At 40.0% G+C, this 18997-nt stretch overlaps 2 protein-coding genes across 8 annotated transcripts in view; one reads left to right on the forward strand and one right to left on the reverse strand.

The window, feature by feature from the left end:
- Positions 1–8485, forward strand: part of SON (SON DNA and RNA binding protein) — a 32611-nt gene extending 24126 nt beyond the window's left edge. Inside the window, 8 exon segments of the mRNA XM_064273209.1 lie at positions 9–125; positions 4568–4715; positions 6607–6678; positions 6789–6904; positions 7423–7551; positions 7553–7609; positions 7612–7635; positions 7638–8485. Of these exon segments, the coding sequence (XP_064129279.1) occupies positions 9–125; positions 4568–4715; positions 6607–6678; positions 6789–6904; positions 7423–7551; positions 7553–7609; positions 7612–7635; positions 7638–7799 (825 nt within the window). The 3' untranslated portion in view covers positions 7800–8485.
- Positions 347–18764, reverse strand: DONSON (DNA replication fork stabilization factor DONSON). 7 transcript variants are annotated; one of them, XM_010590306.3, is made up of 11 exons: positions 18479–18764; positions 17537–17614; positions 15320–15520; positions 14165–14343; positions 13227–13405; positions 12524–12602; positions 12300–12404; positions 11660–11858; positions 10481–10551; positions 9318–9463; positions 347–8939 (listed from the first exon to the last, which is right to left on the reverse strand). In XM_010590306.3, exons 1-10 carry the CDS (start codon positions 18749–18751, stop codon positions 9355–9357), a joined length of 1473 nt encoding a protein of 490 aa, XP_010588608.2. In that variant the 5' UTR covers positions 18752–18764; the 3' UTR covers positions 347–8939; positions 9318–9354. The 7 variants fall into 7 exon arrangements, with proteins under 7 accessions (XP_010588608.2, XP_010588605.2, XP_010588609.2 ...); XM_010590303.3 differs by having other exon boundaries at positions 10481–10693; XM_010590307.3 differs by having other exon boundaries at positions 347–9463; positions 10481–10548.
- Positions 18765–18997: the final 233 nt, after the last annotated feature.

Below are 18997 nucleotides of genomic sequence, written 5' to 3' on the forward strand. Positions count from 1 at the left end.
TTCTTCAGATTGATGCCTGGGCTCAGCTGAACTCCATTCCTGGCCAGTTCACAGGAAGTACCGGAGTACAGGTTCTGACACAGGAACAGTTGGCCAATACTGGTGCCCAAGCCTGGATTAAAAAGGTATACCATATATACACATACAAAAGTGTTGAAGTACAAAGTTATATTTTTTTTAGGAAATGTTTTATTAGAAATGCATGAAGAGCTGAATGAATCTAACCGAAGTCCATGAGTAAATCTGCTCTGTGTGTATGCTCCAGGATGGACGCAGAAGATGGACCAGACTCTATGAGACAGTGGCAAATGTATAAACACGGCCCAAGAGCCATCCAGTTTATATCCTTAGGCTGTTTTTATTATTGCTGCTGGTGGTTTTTTTTTTTTTTTAAACTGTATTTTTAATCAGGGCTTTGAACCGGCTCATTCCAGTTCCAGCTCCTGCTGAGGATTTGAACTTCCATCCCAAATATACTGAATCAGAATCTACATTTTAACGAAATCCCCAGGTGATTCTTAGGTATAATAAGTTTTGAGAACCACTGCTCTTACTAGTGGGTCTCAGAATTGGTCCCTAACCAGAAGGGTTAGCATCGCCTGGGAACTTGTTAGAAATGCCAATTCTCAGCGGGGGTTCGAACCAGAACTGGTTCAAAGCCCTGTTTTTAACACCAACAGTGTATCAGGTGCTGTTCAAGACTTTCCAGTTCCTGTTGGGCTACTAATCTAATCAGTGGTTCTCAGTTTCTTCTCATCATGGGACACTTTGTTACAGGTTTATTTTGGGTGGATCACTGCCCCCAAGAGCCTTCCACCACCCTCCTTTCCCATGTCTCTGTTCTGCTGTCCTTCTTACCCCCTTCCTTAGTGCCTGTGCCCCCTTAAAGTCCCTGTTCCTCATCCCTCATGTGAACTCCAGCCCCAGGTCCCTGTGGTTGTCAGCCATTGGTTACAGCAAGTGGTTGGGAGGCCCTAATGTTAGCATTGCATGTGGCGATCTTGCTGTGGGACTGGGAGGATGGCTGGAGTGTGGGGTGGGGATGGAGAATGCTATTCGTGGACCGCCATTTAGGCCCGGGTGGCCTCTGGTGATCCACAGACTCAGTTTGAGACCCACTGATCTCATGAAAAAACAGGACACATGAGACCTAAGCTCAAAGGAGAGGATGGATGCCTCGTGCTGCGGAGACATAGGCGCACCTGGTTTCAGATTCCTGCACTAAGACCTGTGAACTCTACCTACGGCTGCCTCATTGCTGGGGGAGTCCTAGGTGGTTAAGAAGGGCTTTGTGAAGAAGTGCATTGTGGTGAAGGGATGTGGCTTGGTTGGACGGGTGATGGGAAATTTGTTTCAGGGTTACTGGCAACATAGCAGTGCTGAAACGGGGAGGCTCGTGGTCTAATGGATGGGGGAAGGTTTCTTTATCCCACTGCCCTCCTGGCTGCTTGTGTGATAGGCAAGTTTCCAGTGGAGACAGTCTTTACTACCGCCTCACAGAGTGGTAATCAGTTATGGAAAGGATACCTATAACGAGCTGCCTTGAGTGCCAGTGAATGAACTGTATTTCTGAAAAGTGAAACATTGGTTGCTTCAGATGTTATAATCTCATAACAGTTATTTCAGTTTTGATAGTTTTATCTCTGTGATTCTCCTTTTAACAAAATTAATATAAAAACATCCTATATCCTCACTTTGCCTGCCAGTTTTTATGGAAATAGTTACACTAATGTGTGCATAATGAGTACATGTTCAGATACATTAAAAACATGTAGCTTAAATAGTTTACTGGGGATTGGTGTTGGAAGAAGGGATGAGAATCTAACAAAATATTTTTAAGTTTGGATTCATTTTGGACTAATCCGTGTTAACAGTAATTAAAATGTCAAAGTGCTTTTGAAAAATAGCTTTCATCTTTGTGGGAAGAATTATACTTGTACATCTGTTTCTTTAACAGTTTTAATTCTTAATACTATTTAGTGTTGAAGCTGAACTCAGATGTTAGGAAGTTAGTCTTGAAGATTATAGCAGTGTTCAGCCCTTAGGCACATCATGAAATAGCTAGGTGTTATTGCTAGGTAGAAACTGATGCATGTGTATGTTCCCATTGCAAAAGTTTAGTCTTCATCTGTATACTGAAGTGCTGGTCCTTAATGCTTGTATACTTCTAAATACCGTTATGTCCTTAACATAAATAACTTTTTAAAAAAGTGAATCTCACAGTGATTCAGTTGGCTCCTTACTCTTCTAAAATATGTATCTTTCTTTGTATTTTCAGTATTGTAGGCAGTTCGTAGATACTAAATAAATTTAAAATGTTTAGTCATACGTAGAACCCAAAGATTTTGCCCTTATATTTTATGTAAATATATCCTAGGAACTATTTTTGGTAAATTACCATGAGATAAAGATGTGATCAGACCAAATTTTAAATTATTATAGAAGAAAGCAATCTTCCAGTAAAATGTTTTTTTTGTATAGAATTACTGAAGAATATTTGCAGCTCGTATTTTAAAGAAAGAACATTTTATTTATAAAAATGGGCAGAATATTCAGAAAAGTCATTAGGCAACTGGAAGTCTAACCTGTATCTTTACTGTCAAATATCGCAGCTACCGTCTATTCATTTAATGCTGAGGTGTTTTCAGAAAACTCGTTCAAATGATCTTTCGGCTTTTCTGGCCTAAGTATAGTCTTAACACCCTCTTTTCTATGTTAAAAACCACACGGAATGCCAGCATTTTCCGTGTCCTTTTTAAATGTGTTGCAGTATATTCTTAGATGAAAAAAAGGGAAAGTTTTAAAGATACTTTCTTCAGTAAAACATCTGAAATGGTTATTGATTTATAAGAACCCTTGTTTTCTGAAATGAGATGATTTGGTCATCACCTGATAAGTATTTGTTGTTGGGGTCTTACTGGATTAATCAGCGTTTTTTTTGAACTGCATTCACACTGGGGTAAAGAAACAGATGCAGATACTAATGGAAAACAAAAACGGAAACCTGGGTTCTTTGGGGGTTTGTATTGTATTCTGCACAGTTGCCCTTTTTTTTAGGAGTGTTTCCTGGAAAAGAGGGGCGGATGAACCTGGAAGTAAGTAAAAATCATTCTAGGTGTGTAGCATCAAGGCAGTTGATACCCAAGCATCAGCTAACTTTTCTCTTTAAACATCTACACTGCATGGCCTGCACCAAGTAAAGGAACTGAACCAGGGGTCTGTTTTTACCTCCACAGCTGCCTCCTTCCATCAGAGCGTCTCGTTGAACTTAATGTCTAGTCATACACCATTGGCATGTTTTCTCCCCAGCATGTAATTAAAAAGCTGGGAAACAACGTGATACAGTTTTACTGCTGTGTAAAATAAAACTTTTTTTACACTGAGTATTCCCTTATCAATACAGGAGATGATAACGTATACTATTTCCAGAGCTACCAAAAGTTTTGGCTCCCTCTGTTGATAAGTTAATGCTAGAGAATTAAACTGGAATTTAAACACAAGGGGAAATACAGCACAATTTGGAGATGAATGTCAAATATTTTTTTAAAAATGGCCATAAAGATCAACAGTTGAATTCAAAACTGTTTGTTATATGTACATGAATGCCCTTTAAAACAAGGCATCAAATCTTGCTTAAGTGAAAAGAACTGATCATGCTAATGTATACAGTTGTGCATCTTATGACATTAAGCGGTTTGCTGCTTTGATGGAAATTATGGTTCAGTGGGTTGGATACAAGAGAGATGACTGTTCACAGAATAACCTGTGAACTTTCACCCCTCTATATGGAAACTTGTTTCAGGGCCAAATCCTTGTAGCTGTCTTCTTGCCCCGGTCAGTGCCAGCCCTACTATTCACAACACTGCTGCTACCGAGGCCTAGGTATGTAAACGTTTAAGGAGTTTTTTAAAAGTCTTTTAACATCAAGCTAGGTTTTAAAAGAATTCAGATTCAGTTTGGTATATTTACAGGGTATTTTCTGTGATTGTCTTATGTTTATTGAATAGATAAATTTGTACCGTATAAGTTTATTTTAAAAGAGTTATCTTTTTGCTTCATAGGAATTTTCTATGTAAAAAATACTTGTTGTATGGTAGCATGGGGAAGGAAACTTTGGATGACAACAGTATGCTTCTTCAGTGTCCAAACTCTTTCTCAGTGATTTCTGGGCTTTACTCATTAACTAGGTACACCTGGGACAATTAATATTATTGAATGTTTTTAACACTGCCTTCTTTTTATTTTGCAAGCTAAGAAGAGATACCAGTGAACCTAAATAGTGGACGAAACAGGAGTGTTCTAATTTTTTTTTGGAGGGGGGCATAAGGGCCACTGTTTTAAAACTGCCATTTACTTGCCTTATTTTCAAATAAAGTACTATTATGTTAATGTAAAAAGAAAATATGTGAAGTAAACTGTATATAAAAGTATAGACGCATTTATATTTACTTGCTGTAATAACTGCAACAGTTCTAGAAGTAAGACTTTTTTTAGAACGTTACCAGTGAGTTTGTAATCAAATTCTAACTGTAAAATGGGGACATTTTACCTTTCTTTCTCTGGATAGGATCAGTTCTTAAGAGCAGCCCCGGTAACTGGAGGAATGGGAGCCGTTTTGATGAGAAAAATGGGCTGGAGAGAAGGAGAAGGATTAGGAAAAAATAAAGAAGGAAATAAGGAACCTATTCTAGTTGATTTTAAGACAGACCGAAAAGGTGAGAAAGTCTTTTTGGAATGCTCATTATTGCATCTCCTTTCTAGTTAAAGTTTCATCAGCTTTACACATGGCTTTGATCCCAGTGATGCTGCACTAGGTATAGTTCTGGTGTAGATGTATAGCTCTTTTGTCAGAAAAAATAAGTTTCACTCATTTTCACATACAGCAGCTTATTTTAACGTAAATGTAGTTGGAGACACTAATTGGAGCTTTTAAAAGGCAACTTTTGTCAGTGCTATTTGCTGAATATTATGGGGAATATGCATGCATCTAATTACATGATTACAATTTTAACTAGGTTTCATGTCCAGAAAAATGGAATTTCCATTTTGTGTTTTCTCTTGGTGGGGGCCATATGCTTGGTCTTTCTCAGATTTTTTCATCCTTATGGTCCATTGCAATGCTTCTTTGTTTTCACGCCATAAATCCCTTTTGTTTGTCCCTCTTTTCAGGCTGACTAATTGAGCTCTGTTGGGGTGGGACTGGAGAGCATAGTAGACCAGCCGCTGACCAAACAGTGTTACCTCATACTGCCTGAGGGTTTACAAATCAAATGCGAACTTGTGTTCGGTCACCTTGGAACCTTTACCACTGAGTCTATCTTGCTACTGTTTTCAGAAGCTGGGGGGTGTGGGGGGGCGGTGTTGCTTGCCTGCATTTAGTTGCTGTATTAAATATACTTAGCACCCAGCCGCTAATTGGTATCTTTTATATCATTCTTCACCTGGAGTAATGTCCTAAGTAGAATCACAAGGGGCTTCCAGCTCAGTGTGGTTTCAGTAGCTTGTTTAAACCTAAGACTGGGAGTTTTTCCTGTGATTATTTTGTAGTCATATAAGAAGTTATTGAAGTTAATACAATTAATGTGTCTTCATGAATTTGGAAAATGTTCTGGCTTTGCAACAAAAATTTGTTTTTAATATATTTTCCATTAGAATCATAGAGTATTGTCATCTACTTCGTTGCCATTTAAGTTCCAATGAGAGGGAATTTATTGTAATCACGTACATATGATAGGCTGCAGGTAACGTAATTATCCTATCATGTAGCATTAAATTAGAACAGGGCCTTGTTTGTACTGATTGTATCACATTGAAATCATTACTTAGAAAAAGCTGAATAGAGTCTTAAAACCATCATGAGAGGTGGTTTCTTGGAAGGAAAGAACCATGGATGCCATGCATAATCCCATCGTGCGGCGTGGCCTGGGTGGAAGTTCTCAGAGCAGCACGTTTCCCAGGGCAGGTTTGGGAAGGCAGCCAGGGAGTGGTTGACGAATTCTCCCTGGTCACGGAAGCTGGGAAAGCACTGCTTGGGATAGAAGGGGGGACCTGCTCTAGTAGCTTTCATAGTTAAACCATGGGAAAGGGAGCTTATGCAAAGAGGTTTCCCATTTGAGAAGGTCTCTTACTAAGAAAGTATTTGCTGGGGGAAGCAGTGACCAGTTTATCCTTAGAGATAGCCTTCCTCACTTTTTTTTTTTTTTTTTGGCTTAAGACCCTTAACATTTTTTGGTATATTTAACTGGGAATTGTTTTTTGTGGGAAAAGAAACCCTTAAGAATCATTGAAATAGCCACTCCTTTTTAAACTAACAAAGCAACAGTCCTAGAGCTGTTGGTGACGATGGCACTTAAATTCTTGTGTTTGCCAAACATTTTATTTTTATACTATTTCCAATACCAATACATGTGATATAAAATGTAGATTTATATACCGAAACCCAGCAAACTACTAGTGTTGGTAAATCCAGTGTAGTAGGAGCGCGTTGACTGTTGTATTTGAAGGCGTGGACTGAGGTTCAGAGGGAATATTCGTTTCACTATGTTGTAACTTAAAATGATGCCTTGGCATTTGTTCAGTGAACACTTGGCTTTTTCTTCTTTAAAGGTCTCGTTGCAGTAGGAGAAAGAGCACAAAAGAGATCTGGGAACTTCTCTGCTGCAATGAAGGATCTGTCAGGTGAGAGTGCACTTCGGAATTTCCTCTTGCGCCCCCGCCCCCCAGTTGATAATTTGTTGCAGAAGATGATGGAAATAATTTTTAACTGGTTATTTTTTTTTTCTCTGCAGGCAAACATCCTGTGTCTGCCTTGATGGAAATCTGTAATAAGAGAAGGTGGCAACCACCTGAATTTCTCTTGGTCCATGATAGTGGCCCTGATCATCGCAAACATTTTCTCTTTAGGGTAAATATGAATTTCTGCATTAATTGTATATGTTTATTAATTTGGTGACTTAATGATAGAGGGTGATGGATAGGCATTACATGGTCACAGGGTTAATATGCCAATTTTGGGTTGGGGATGTATATAGTATGGGTAGAGCGGTGGGATTTCTATGCTGAAGGGTTATCTTAATATGGTCTGTAATATCTTGGAGGGAAAAGATGTGGGCAAAATCTGGCCAGTAATCTGTTGATATTTTCTAGTAGAACATGGGGGAATTAATTTACTTGTATCGGAAATTTTTTTCATTTGGAGACCTGCTTAGTTTGCAGTCCCCTTTCCCAAAATGATTTTGCCTCTTCTGGGTTGATGTTCATTTAACTTACATAGTATGGGTTTTATAGTTGTTAGCATTTAGTGAAAAATTACAAAGCTAATAGATATTAAAGTTTGATGCTGTTCTTATTGTATGTTTTTCTTGAATAGGTATTGAGAAATGGAAGCCCTTACCAGCCCAATTGTATGTTTTTCTTGAATAGGTATTGATAAATGGAAGCGCTTACCAGCCCAGCTTTGCCAGCCCTAATAAGAAGCATGCTAAAGCCACAGCAGCTACTGTGGTTCTTCAAGCGATGGGCCTTGTACCAAAGGACCTCATGGCTAATGCCACTTGCTTCAGGAGTGCCTCACGTAGATAGATTGAGGTTTTATAGTAATCATTTCAGATCATTTTACTCTGCATCAAAATGTATCTCTCCTCCTTAATGTTGTAAATATTTGGCAATTTAAGACACTGTGTAAAAAGCAATCTGTACAAACATCTCCAGGCTTTGATTTTTGTACCATGGAAATTGTATTTAACCATACAGGGTTTTGGTATGTTTATATTGTTTACCTTAGTGATGTATTTGTTTAAGTGGCTAACATCCAAACAATCGATTGTTTGAAGGCATCAGTAATCTTCAGTGTGGAATGTGAAATAATGCTTTTATATTGTCTTTTGTACTATGCTGTAACTCCCTCCCTGTGGCTAGGCTGCTGTAACACTTGCCTGTAATCACTGAGGGGCTGTGCACCTTGTTTCACAATGGTTCTGCTGGACAGACTCTGGGCCAGTGTTAGCAAGGTGATCAAGCAACATCATTCCACAGGGCTAATGCCACCACCTCCCCTTCAAATTTTGTAGAGGCTCTAAGAAGAAAGTGGTATGTTGTGTGGTGGTTGGCACTAAGTCCTGCGTTCCTGTTAAAGCCACTTGGGCCATAAGAAGGGAGTCAAAATGAAGTCTGAGTAGGATTTCTGCAGAGGCCAAGTCCATTTTAGTATGGCATTGAGTTGTGACATAGTTTTACTTTGATGTGCATTCTGAATTTCAGCTACACCTAGGTAGATTAAAAACGATAATTAAAATGCTGTAACCAACTTATCTAATAAAATCGGCACCCAGCCACTATTTTGTTGACTATGAGAAAGTTTAAGTTCATGTTAATTTTTAGGGTCTGCTAGACTATTTCATGTGTATTACAGTGGTATTCATATGCTATGTCTCTAAACTTTATTTTCAAAAGCTTAAGGCCCAAATACAAACTTCTCTGGAATAAATGTGGTGTTTTATTTTCTGGACTATAAAGTGAACAAATACTTCTTCGAATACTAGTACTTTTCTCAATGCCTTTGATTTCTAAGCACATTTATTTAAGACAAATTGAATTATATATACACACACCTCTACAAGCACATGAAGTTCTATCTCACTGATGTTCAAGCTGAGCAGACTTTACAACACTTTACTTCTCTACATGGAGTACAAAATACCCTTTTCTCTGGATTAACAGGCATTTAAAAAACATTTAAATATATTTGAGGATAGATAGATTTTAACTCAGGAGGAAGGAAGCCAAGGTAGAAGCATCAACAGTCAGCCCAGTAGATATTTTCTACCTATATAAAATGAGAACCTATAAAATAACTATTATTAGCCTTAGGTAAATTGTCAACTACATTTGCCCCGATGCCACTGGTCACAATACCACACTGCCGGTAACTGCTCATCTGTCTGAATGAAAACACAAGACAGCAATTCAGTTTTCTACTTTGTTCGTAACGAGGCTGTAAAGATCTAGAATTTTCAAAGTATTTGAGTTTTTTAAGTTTGAGTTACCTTCATACTTGAATATCTAATATAAAAATAGTAAAGTAGAAAATATTGATCTAAGAACTTAATCCTTCTCAACAACAATGAAATGATTTAGAAAAAAACACCTTAATCCTGCTTAGTGCGTTTAATAAAATGTAAAGTTTACGAATGTTTGAATATATTTAGTAATACTGCTTTCTTTTAGCTTCCAAAATGAACTTTAAAGCCACTCTTTTAAAGAATCTTGACTTTCCTTGTTAGAAGGCTTTTTTCCTCAAAGTTTCCATTTAAGCTTACTTTAGTAGTCAGGATCTCCAATTATAAGTGTAGTCACTCATTTCGACATGCCGTAAAGATGACTTTCCCAATAATGGTACTTGACTAAGTTGGTCCAGAGTCTTAGGATGCAACCCACAGTTGGCAAGCTCCTTACGAACAGTCTCCTGTGGAAATTCATATGAAGCACATCAGTCTTTGAACACTGAGCTTTTAATAATTACCATGGGCGTCTTTTTGGATTCATATTTCTTTAAAGATTACAGCCTGGGAAACCCCGTGGGGCAGTTCAGCTCTCATGGAGGGTTGCTGAGTGGGAATCCATGTGACAGTACACAACGGCAATTCACATACCAGAAGTTGGCACTACAAGTTTTGAATCCTAACAGAATCCTAAAATGCTGACGTTTTTACAAGTCTATAGTGAACTGATAAAGTATGGGGCAATCTTAAAGGTATTAATTCTTTATTACAACCCTCCAAAGTATGTTCAAAATTAAAGGCAAATACAGTTAAATACCTGTACCAAATTGTGTTTCTGATTTAAGACTTAACTTCCATAAACCTTATAAAGGAATCAGGCACCCTGAATGAAGCAGGGTTTTTTAAAAGGTTCATTCCAGTTCAAACTCCTGCCAAGAACTTGCATTTCTACCCCAGATATACTGAATTGGAATCTATATTTTAACTAGACCTTTCCCCAGTGATTCTTAAACGTAAACTTTTGAGAACCACTGCTCCTCTACTTCTCAGAATTGGTCCTTAACCAGCAGCATTAGCATCACCTGGGAACTTGTTAGAAAGGAAAATTCTCAGGTGTTTGAATCAGAATGAACCAGTCTGAAGCTCAGCCCTGAGGTTCTGGAACTGAGAGGACAATGCAAATAAAAATCTGCCTTTTTTTTCATTGGGAAATTTTTAGTCACTGTTATTTAAATGAGTACAACGAGGGTCTGAATTAACAAAATTTATCTCACAAAAGCAACTTCAATATAGACATTATCCCTTCCTCTTAGCAATTCATAATTGATTAAAACCAAGTTCTGCACTTCGATAACTTGGAACAAGGTTGGTCCCATCATTAGTCACTATAATTTCCTCCAGCTTGTTTGATTAAACTCAATTTGATTAGGGCAGTTAAAAAAAAAAGTTATTAATTCAATCTGTTTAGAGCTGCTACTTACTTTATCCAGTTCTTTATCCACTGGTGGGCAGATATTAAATACAGCAGTTGGCTCATGTGTATACAGTCCTGCTGAAAAAGACCCAGCCTGTGAAGATTTGAGTAGCATGGTCACAGAATGGAGAGAATGTGGCATGACAGGACCTGTAATCTCCAAACTAAATTGATCTTTGTATCCAGAAAGAGCTTGCGTCTTCACATTGACACTTCGTGCCTTCATAAAATTTTAAAGAAAATTAATAATCACCACATCTCAAGGTAACAGTGCTTTTGTCCCCTAGCTAAAACTGTTTTCAATAATCTTTCATTTGAGTTTTCCTTTCTTTAACATCAAGGAACAAAAGTAGTTCCTAAGATACATTGAACTGCTGACCTTTTGGTTAGCTGCCAAGCTCTTAACGCTATGCCACCAGAGCTCCAATAAAAAACCAAACCAAATCCACTGTCGTTGAGTGGATTCCGACTCATAGTGACCCTATAGGACAGAGCAGAACTGCCCCATATGGTTTCCAAAAAGCAACTGGTGGATTGGAACTGCCAACCTTTAGGTTAGTAGCCGTAGCTTTTAACTACTATGCCACCAGGGTTTCCAATATCCTCTCCAAAAGACTTTCTGTTTAACTATATTATTAGAAAATACAATTTTTTTCATATAGTTATCTTTTCTGATTTAGTAATACGCTTTTAATGCAGAACACTGAGAAGAGTAAATCATTCAATTTTGCTGTTAATATTTGGTATATATTTTGTATTTACATATATTAATTTTTTCAAAAACATAGTTTTGTTACTCCTTTATTCTTTTCACTTATCCATGATCCAGTTTTTGAGATCTATATGTTTTTGACTATATTCTTTTATTGGTATAGAAGTGAAACAAAAATGAGATTAAACAATGTTTCCTTAAATGGCAAAAAGGAAATGAACACCAAAATGCTTCTGTTGCCAATCACACTTAGTAAAGAACAGTCTATTTTCATGTGACAAGTTTGTTTTATCAAGGTTTTTACTGGGAGGAATGCAAAAACAAAAGAAAAAACGTACTAAAATGTGACAAAAAAAAAAAAAAAAGTGACAAGATGGAGTTAATTAGCTATTAAAAAATTTTAAAATAACTGACCCAAAAAAAAGTACTAGGTTTATGGGATTAGTGAAGAATTTCTGTTCCCCATTTTATTACCTTAAGCATTTGCATTGTGGCACCTCTGAAAGCTACAGGGGATAACAGGGTGGGTGGAAGTCCTGCTTGTGGACCTGAGGTGGCAACTAAACTTTTACAGTTGATCAAAAAATTGAGCAACGTAAAGGTGTTGATTCCTTTCACCAATACAACAGACTCAGGCCTGTGATCCATTTGTACTTCGTGTTTCTCTTTACGTCTGAAGATGACAATCAAGGAAATTGCAATGCAAAACCCACACTTGTGTGAAAAACAATACTCTTGATTCTGAATCCCTGGGTCTCCATTATAAAGAGGAAATACTCTTGCAACCCACCCCTATTCACTGCAATAACATGTCACATTTTTAGATCAAAATAATTTCTCTTTGACCATCTGAATTTGCTAGAGGTTGACATCTAACCAAGACTAATTCCTTCTCCACTGAAACATGTGCTGTTCCTTCACAAACAATCAAAACGGGATGCTTTCGCTTTTAAAATAATAGTCACTGTTCAGTTTCTTGGTGCTTAAGATCTGTCATTTAATGTCACAATAAAGAATTGATTTTAATATGATCTTAAGATTATAGTCCTATAAACTGCCACTCAATGTGCAATTGCTCATACATATGATTCAGTAATAGTAATTGAAAGGATACAACTTGATAGAGTGTATGTCAGGTTTTTTAATTTTATCTTGCACACCCATCTCTTCCAGCCAGGAAAAACTTTCCTCTTCATCCTCATCACTGATTGGTTGCTCCCTAGGAAATTGCTATAGTCAGTTAGGGTTCCCGTTTCACAAAGCTGTTACCTCTACAAAAGTGTTTCACAAGAGTCTGTAAGTCACTGGATGGTGTAAAATGTCATTTTAATTACATACTCCCCATGTCCCAAGCTTGCTCCAGATGTTTTCTTCTTATGGGTATTTTCTTTAATTAAAGGCAGAGAAAATTCAATACCTACGTTAGAAAAAAGACAATGTACCTGAGTTTAATAAAACCTAAAAATAGTTAACAGGTGTGTTCTACTGTCAGAGAGTACAAAAGCTGAAAATGCACATTTTTACAATTCATCTACTAAGGCAGTAGCTTTCAAGTTTTCCAGAGAGCTGCCCACAAAATACAAATGCACACTCGCGTTTGCACACATCCCCTTGAAACAGAAGGTTCAGAAAACAGCCCATATACTCACTATATGCAATACTTTCATAAATTATATTCTAGTCAGTTGCATTAAAAAAAAAAATGCTGCTTCAGGGCAGTAAATTGATTTCATGATTCACTCATGGGTTCTAACCCACTCTGAAAATTTCGTTCTGGGGTTAATTTGTACTCTAGAAGTGACTTTCCATTCCAGTATGTGTTTGCTTGTGAAAGCACAGAAAGGGAACACTATTAAAGCTACGGGTAAGGGTTCAACTAAATAACTAATGAGATAAAATCATAAATTAAGAAATAAAACATTTCTTAAAATACTATTGCTAATCAACTGATAAAAGACAATTCAAATGATTTAACTTGTCAGGAGAGCTAAGTGTTTATTATATAAAGTGTTGTCTCATCACTTTATATCTATACTTTTACCTTCATTTTTCATAGCTTCCCTTAAACCTCTAGTTGTGGGAGATATGACAGCTGTGATGACATCACTTCCTGCAAATCCTGCTGCCCGGAAAAGGACAGTGAACTGGTAAGTACAAACGTAGAAATAGGGGCAAAGCTTTGTTTTCAGCAGATTATACAGAGAAGTAAAGCTCACAGACCTATGAAGCAAAAAACTTTCCATTAGGAGTTGTTAAACATTTAACTCAACATTTAAACATTTTAAAATTTACTCAATTATATAACAGCTGGTTTAAAACACAACACAAATATTACAGATACTGGTGGGGATTGGTGTGGTTACATTCAACTTGGCTTTTAAAGGACTGAAATTGGTCATGGGGACTGACTAATGATTCCTAAGAGTGTTTACCACTTGAACATGAATCCATTTTTTTAAAAACAAAACTTAATTGGTTGTTCCTGACTTTCTCTGATCCATTTCTGTTGATGAGCACTAAAGCAGCCACTGACAAGAACGAACACTGAAGAATTATGTCTGTAATATATACTTACATTTCACAAATGGATAAAGAATGGATGAGTTCAGTTTAAACGTGGACAATTAACATTTTCAGATAAGATAATTTACGAAGACTTATAGAGCCTTTCCATTAGGCATCTCACCTGATAAACACAGCAGAGACTGCTGCTAAAATAAAGGTCCCTGACTGGCATAAACAATTTGGCCTCAACTACTAACCTAACGGTTGGTGGTTTGAACTCATTCAGTGGTGTCAAGGAAAAATGGCCTGGTGATTCACTTCTGTAAGGATTTACAGCCAAGAAAACCCAATGGAACAGTTCTAGTCTGTCACACATGGGGTCACCATAAGTCGGAACAGACTAGACAGCACTAGGTTTTATTGCTAAAATGAAAATTCACTATTGGATCGCACAACTGTTTTTACTAATCTTACCAGTCGCTCATTAAAACGTGTTGTAGGGTTTCATCATTTGACCATGGGCTGGTCTTTCCAGCCATTCTTCTATCCACTCCTATACGAGGGAATAGTGGCAGCCAAGGCAAGGCAGGGTGAAGCCAATAGAAGAGGCTCTGCTGGAAGGCACAGCGGAGCTCGGTGGAGAGCCTGGTATCCTGAAATTCAGGTGACATTGGGCATTTTTTGCCCCATTAGAAATACAAAATTTCATTAGTGAGATGTTGAATATACCAAGCACTTAGTCTGAGAATCTCTACTGCTTCCTACAGAAAAGTGTCAATAACCTTGATAGGGGTTAAAGTGTAGTCTGTCCTTGATTGAGAAGAATCTTTCTTGCTGGCAGCAACAGTCCATTAAACAATAAAACCAGGAACACTTAAATGCAGATGGGAACAAGTTCCCATCTCCAACGTCCTCGAGAACAATGACTACGTTTTCATCATGAGGAGCAGATGTGAGTATGTATGTGTAGCTAACGCTACACTCAACCTTCCATACAACCTTGTTTCAAAAGTACACAGAAAAAATCGATAGTGTGAATCATAAACCATCCTGATCTCTTCAACGGAAAAGATGTACCAGTATCTCCTTTAAGTAACCCCTTAGCCTAGGTTTGAGTGCTGAGATGCTTGGGACCAGTGGAATGACACTTCTCTCAAAACCATTCCAGAACTCACTAACTTAACTAAATTGACATCGGACCATCACTCAGGTAACAAGAGACAGTGCGTTTAAAAAAACGCTACACTGTATATAAGAAAATCAGAAAAACGATCCATCGGCCTTCACAGTCTTACTCCTCAATTGCTTTTCATGTCTTCTCCTTATATTTTCTTTCTCAAAAGACCTTAGATAACATTAATTCCTGCCTGTGATGTTTAGTAATCCTCAGTCCTCATTCTAAATGTAATGGGCAGTTGTTGAATCTGACAAAAATAAAACAAACAAACAAAAAAAACTGTATGAAAGCATAACTTGGAAAATACAAAACTTTCCAAGTCTTTGTGTTAAATGTCGGAAGAAAAATAATAATGAAAGGAAAAATCATGAACCCAGGACTAAGACTAAAGAACAACACTGCAGATTTTCACACTTGTCACTTTAAAAGAGCTCATTTTTATTTGCAATTACCTGAATATGTTCAGGTAAGGTGACTTCTGTCCCCCTACAGTGCTGGACAAGACCTTGAGCCTCTTCATGTGCTTTCAGATGATCTGCCCAGGCAAAAGGCTGAGAAGAGGTGACAAGGAGTCGAGTTTTAATACTCCAGTCCACAGGTAACTCAGCACTTTCTGAGGATGGAATATCAGTTTCGGAGGACACAGGTGGAGTCTTTCAGAAAACAAGGAACAGAAAAATTAGTAGTGTCTCAAGAAAAACTCCAACCTAAGACTTTACCAACTGACATACCTGTGATCACTGCAGTGTTAAAACGACTGTATAATAATACTGAAAATATACTGCATGCTAAGAGAAAGTCTGGAAGGAACCACAGAAAACTGCTCACCGTTGAGAAGCCAGGATTTTTTGTTGTTATTGTTGGCGTAGAGGGTAGGGGATTGAAGATGGTGGTGGAAGGGCAGATTTTACTTTTTAGTTTATATAGTTCTATACCGTTTTAGGAGCCCTAGTGCCGTGCTGGTTAAAGAGCTTGGCTGCTAACCAAAAGAGTGGCAGTTTGAATCCCCCAGCTGCTCCTTGGAAACCCTATATGGCAGTTCTATCCTGTCCTATAGGGTCACTATGAGTCAGAATCGACTCAGCAGGATACTGTTTTTGTTACGATAGGCAAGTATTGTGTTTATGATCACAATTTATAAAAATTAAAACCTACCATTGCTTATTGATGTCCACGTAGGAATCGTCCAAGTACTTTTAGAAAGCACCTTTTAAGTCCCTGAAAACTCTGGAACCAGGGCTAATCTGTTCCCACAGTTAACATGGGTAAGGCCTCAGGGGCCATATTTAAGAAACATGACCTCAAAACCCCACAGCCTGTTTCACTCTTCGTTCAAATTAATATTCTCAACATTACAAGGATTCTTTTAGGCGATATTATAAAAAAATGTCAGGGATGAGGGAACTATCTTCAACAGACCATCTGAAAAAGATATTTCTAAAGAGCGGGAGACTGGGTCTTGGGGACCTCTGGCAGCCTGCTGCCATTAGGATACACTATCCACGTACCAAGCCATCACAACAGAGGTACCTGGGGGACAGAATTAAGAGTGTGTATCTGTCTTTGTGTGTGGAAGGATGGTGGTGGTAGGCAGTGAAGTTCAGTGCTATGTAACAACCTGTGGAGGTAACGTGGGGATTTGGTTTGAAGATCTGGTGAAGGACTACGTACAAAAAGAAGCTGAGCCTGGAGGGGCTGAATCTGAGATGAGTTTGAGGAGTCATCATCCGAGGAAGAAGAGTGTTAAAAACTGCTGGAGACAGAAAAACCCGTATCTACTATGCCTACTTGGTTGCCATCATAAACATTAAGACATCACACTAAGTCCTTGAACTTGGCTGATGCCATCTTTTCAACCCTGGGCAAATCTGCTGCAAGAGACCTCTTTAAAATCTTACGAAAACAAAGATGTTACCTTGAGGACTAAGATGCGCCTGACCCAAGCCATGATATTTTCAACGGCTACATATGCATATAAAAGCTGGACAATGTATAAGAACACTGAAGAACTGATGGCTTTGAATTATAGTATTGACAAAGAGTATTTAATATACCATGGACTGCCAGATAAATGAACAAATTTGTCCTGGAAGAAGTACAGCCAGAATGCTCCTCAGAAGCAAGGACAGAAACTTTGTCTCTCGTACTCCAGACATGTTATCAGGAAGGACCAGTCTCTGGACAAGGACATCATGCTTGGTAAAGTAGAAGGTCAGCAAAAAAGAGGAAGACCTCAAGGAGATGGACTGACACAGTAGCTCCAACAACGGACTCAAACAAGCAACAACTGTGTGGATGGTGTAGGACTGGGCAGTGTTTTGTTCTGTTGTACATGGGGTCACTATGAGTCAGAACCAACTTGATGACACCTGACAGAGCTGATCACTCTATCAGGACTTTCTGTGAAACTTTTCCAAGGAAAATGCTTCTAAACAAAACAAAAACCAAACCCGTTACTATAGAGTTGATTTCGACCCATAGCGACCCTGGGGGACCGAGCAGAACTTCTCCACAGAGTTTCCAAGGAGCTGCTAGTGAATCTGAACTGCCAACCTTCTGGTTAGCAGCCCTATCACTTCACCAGGATGCAACCAGGGCCAAAATGCTTCTGAGTAGTATAAATCCACATTATAAAAAGCTACATTCTAATGATATTTTACAAGTTTTACCTTGGATAATTCAGTAATGGTTGTTTCAGGAAACTTCTCTTCCCATAGCAAATCATTTTCTTGATTAGAATCCAAAACCTGAGGTTAAAAAAATGCCCTTAAACAAAGAAGTTTGCTTTAAATATGTACAGAGCCTGGCACGCAACTTTCTCGGTAAAGGCAAGTTTATGAATTCGTATGCCTCTAAATCAGTACATGGGAATTTTCACTTCAGTTTTGTGTATTAACTTTAATATCAAAATTGAGAAAAAGCACCCGTATTATATGCATCTATTAACTAATGGGTAAACATCAAACCAAAAGACCCTAAAGACTTTGGGTTAAGACAAAATGCCAGTAAATTTTGACCCCATAACTCAACATTCCTCCATCCCATAATTGGCAGTGCGCGGAAACGGAGACATGGATCCACGCTGGAAAGCGGGGTCCTGTAATCTTCCTGCCAAAGGGCTTCTTCTGAGAAGGCTGCGATCTCTACACCCTGTTCGCAGGGCTACAGCCACCTCCTCAGATGCAGGCTCGCGCGGGCGGCTCCCCTAGCCCCCTGACACCGACCCTGAGTCCTGAATCCCAACCTCTGACTCCTGACCGGGTGCTTCTCGAGCCCCGTCCTACTGACCTCCGCCCCAGTGCCCTTCGCTCCTGCCCTCCTGAACCCCAACCCCTGACCACGCTCTGGCGCTCCTGAACCCCGACCCCACCCCGGTACCCTTCGCCCCCGCCTCCTGAACCCCACTCTTGATCCCGCTCCGGCGCCCCTGAACCCCGGCCCCCGCCCGTAGCCACCCCAGCCAGCCGGCGGTCCAAGCGCAGCCGCCCCCCGGGCTCGGGTCGCCTCAAGCGCGGCTCGCTTCGACGTTCGCGCCCAATCCAGCCTCGGCTTCTCAGCTACTCAACCCAGGAAACGCGAAAGCGCCCTCCTGCTGGCCACCAAGCACTCACCGGGCCCGGCCCGCTGGGGGGCTCAGCGGCGGTCGGGTGCCTGTTGTCCAGGCGGGCGAAGGGGTTCCTCCGGGCCGGGGTCGCGCGGCCGGTGCCCGCTGCGGCTGGGAAGGGGCGAAGGGGCAGCCCGGCGGCCAGCGCGGCGCGGCGGGGCGCCGGCTCAGAGGTCGGGGAGGCGGCGGCCCCGTGGCTCCGGGCCCTTTTTCGACGGAGCCGCAACGTGTCGGGCGGCCTTTTGAAGCTGGGCGAGTAGCCCGGCACGGAGACGGCCATGACGCTCGGTGGCGGACGGCCGCCCACAGACGATTCCCGCGCGCGCCAACCCCGCCCCCTCCACGGTACCGTGCCGGGCAAGCACCGTAGGCCACCCGAGGCCCCGCCCCCGGCTTAAAGGCGCCCCGCGCATGCGCCGTAGCCCATCGGAGGCCCCGCCCCCGACGTAAAGCTCTGCCGAGCGAGCGCCGCGGGCAGCTCCGTTCCAGCCGCGATCGTCGGGGCCGCTGCCGCCGCCAGTGCTGT

The sequence above is a fragment of the Loxodonta africana genome, chromosome 20 (assembly GCF_030014295.1).
Source record: "Loxodonta africana isolate mLoxAfr1 chromosome 20, mLoxAfr1.hap2, whole genome shotgun sequence".
Taxonomy (NCBI): domain Eukaryota; kingdom Metazoa; phylum Chordata; class Mammalia; order Proboscidea; family Elephantidae; genus Loxodonta; species Loxodonta africana.

Bases quoted from the DNA above. Each gene is read 5' to 3' on its own strand.
- DONSON (XM_010590303.3), bottom strand. From the start codon at position 18,751: ATGGCCGTCTCCGTGCCGGGCTACTCGCCCAGCTTCAAAAGGCCGCCC. The intron at 14,344-15,319 runs GTAATTGCAAAT...CCTGAATTTCAG, and splicing joins CCTTACCTGAACATATTCAG to GATACCAGGCTCTCCACCGA. The intron at 13,406-14,164 runs GTAAGATTAGTA...TTTGCTTCATAG, and splicing joins CACGTTTTAATGAGCGACTG to GTCTGTGAGCTTTACTTCTC.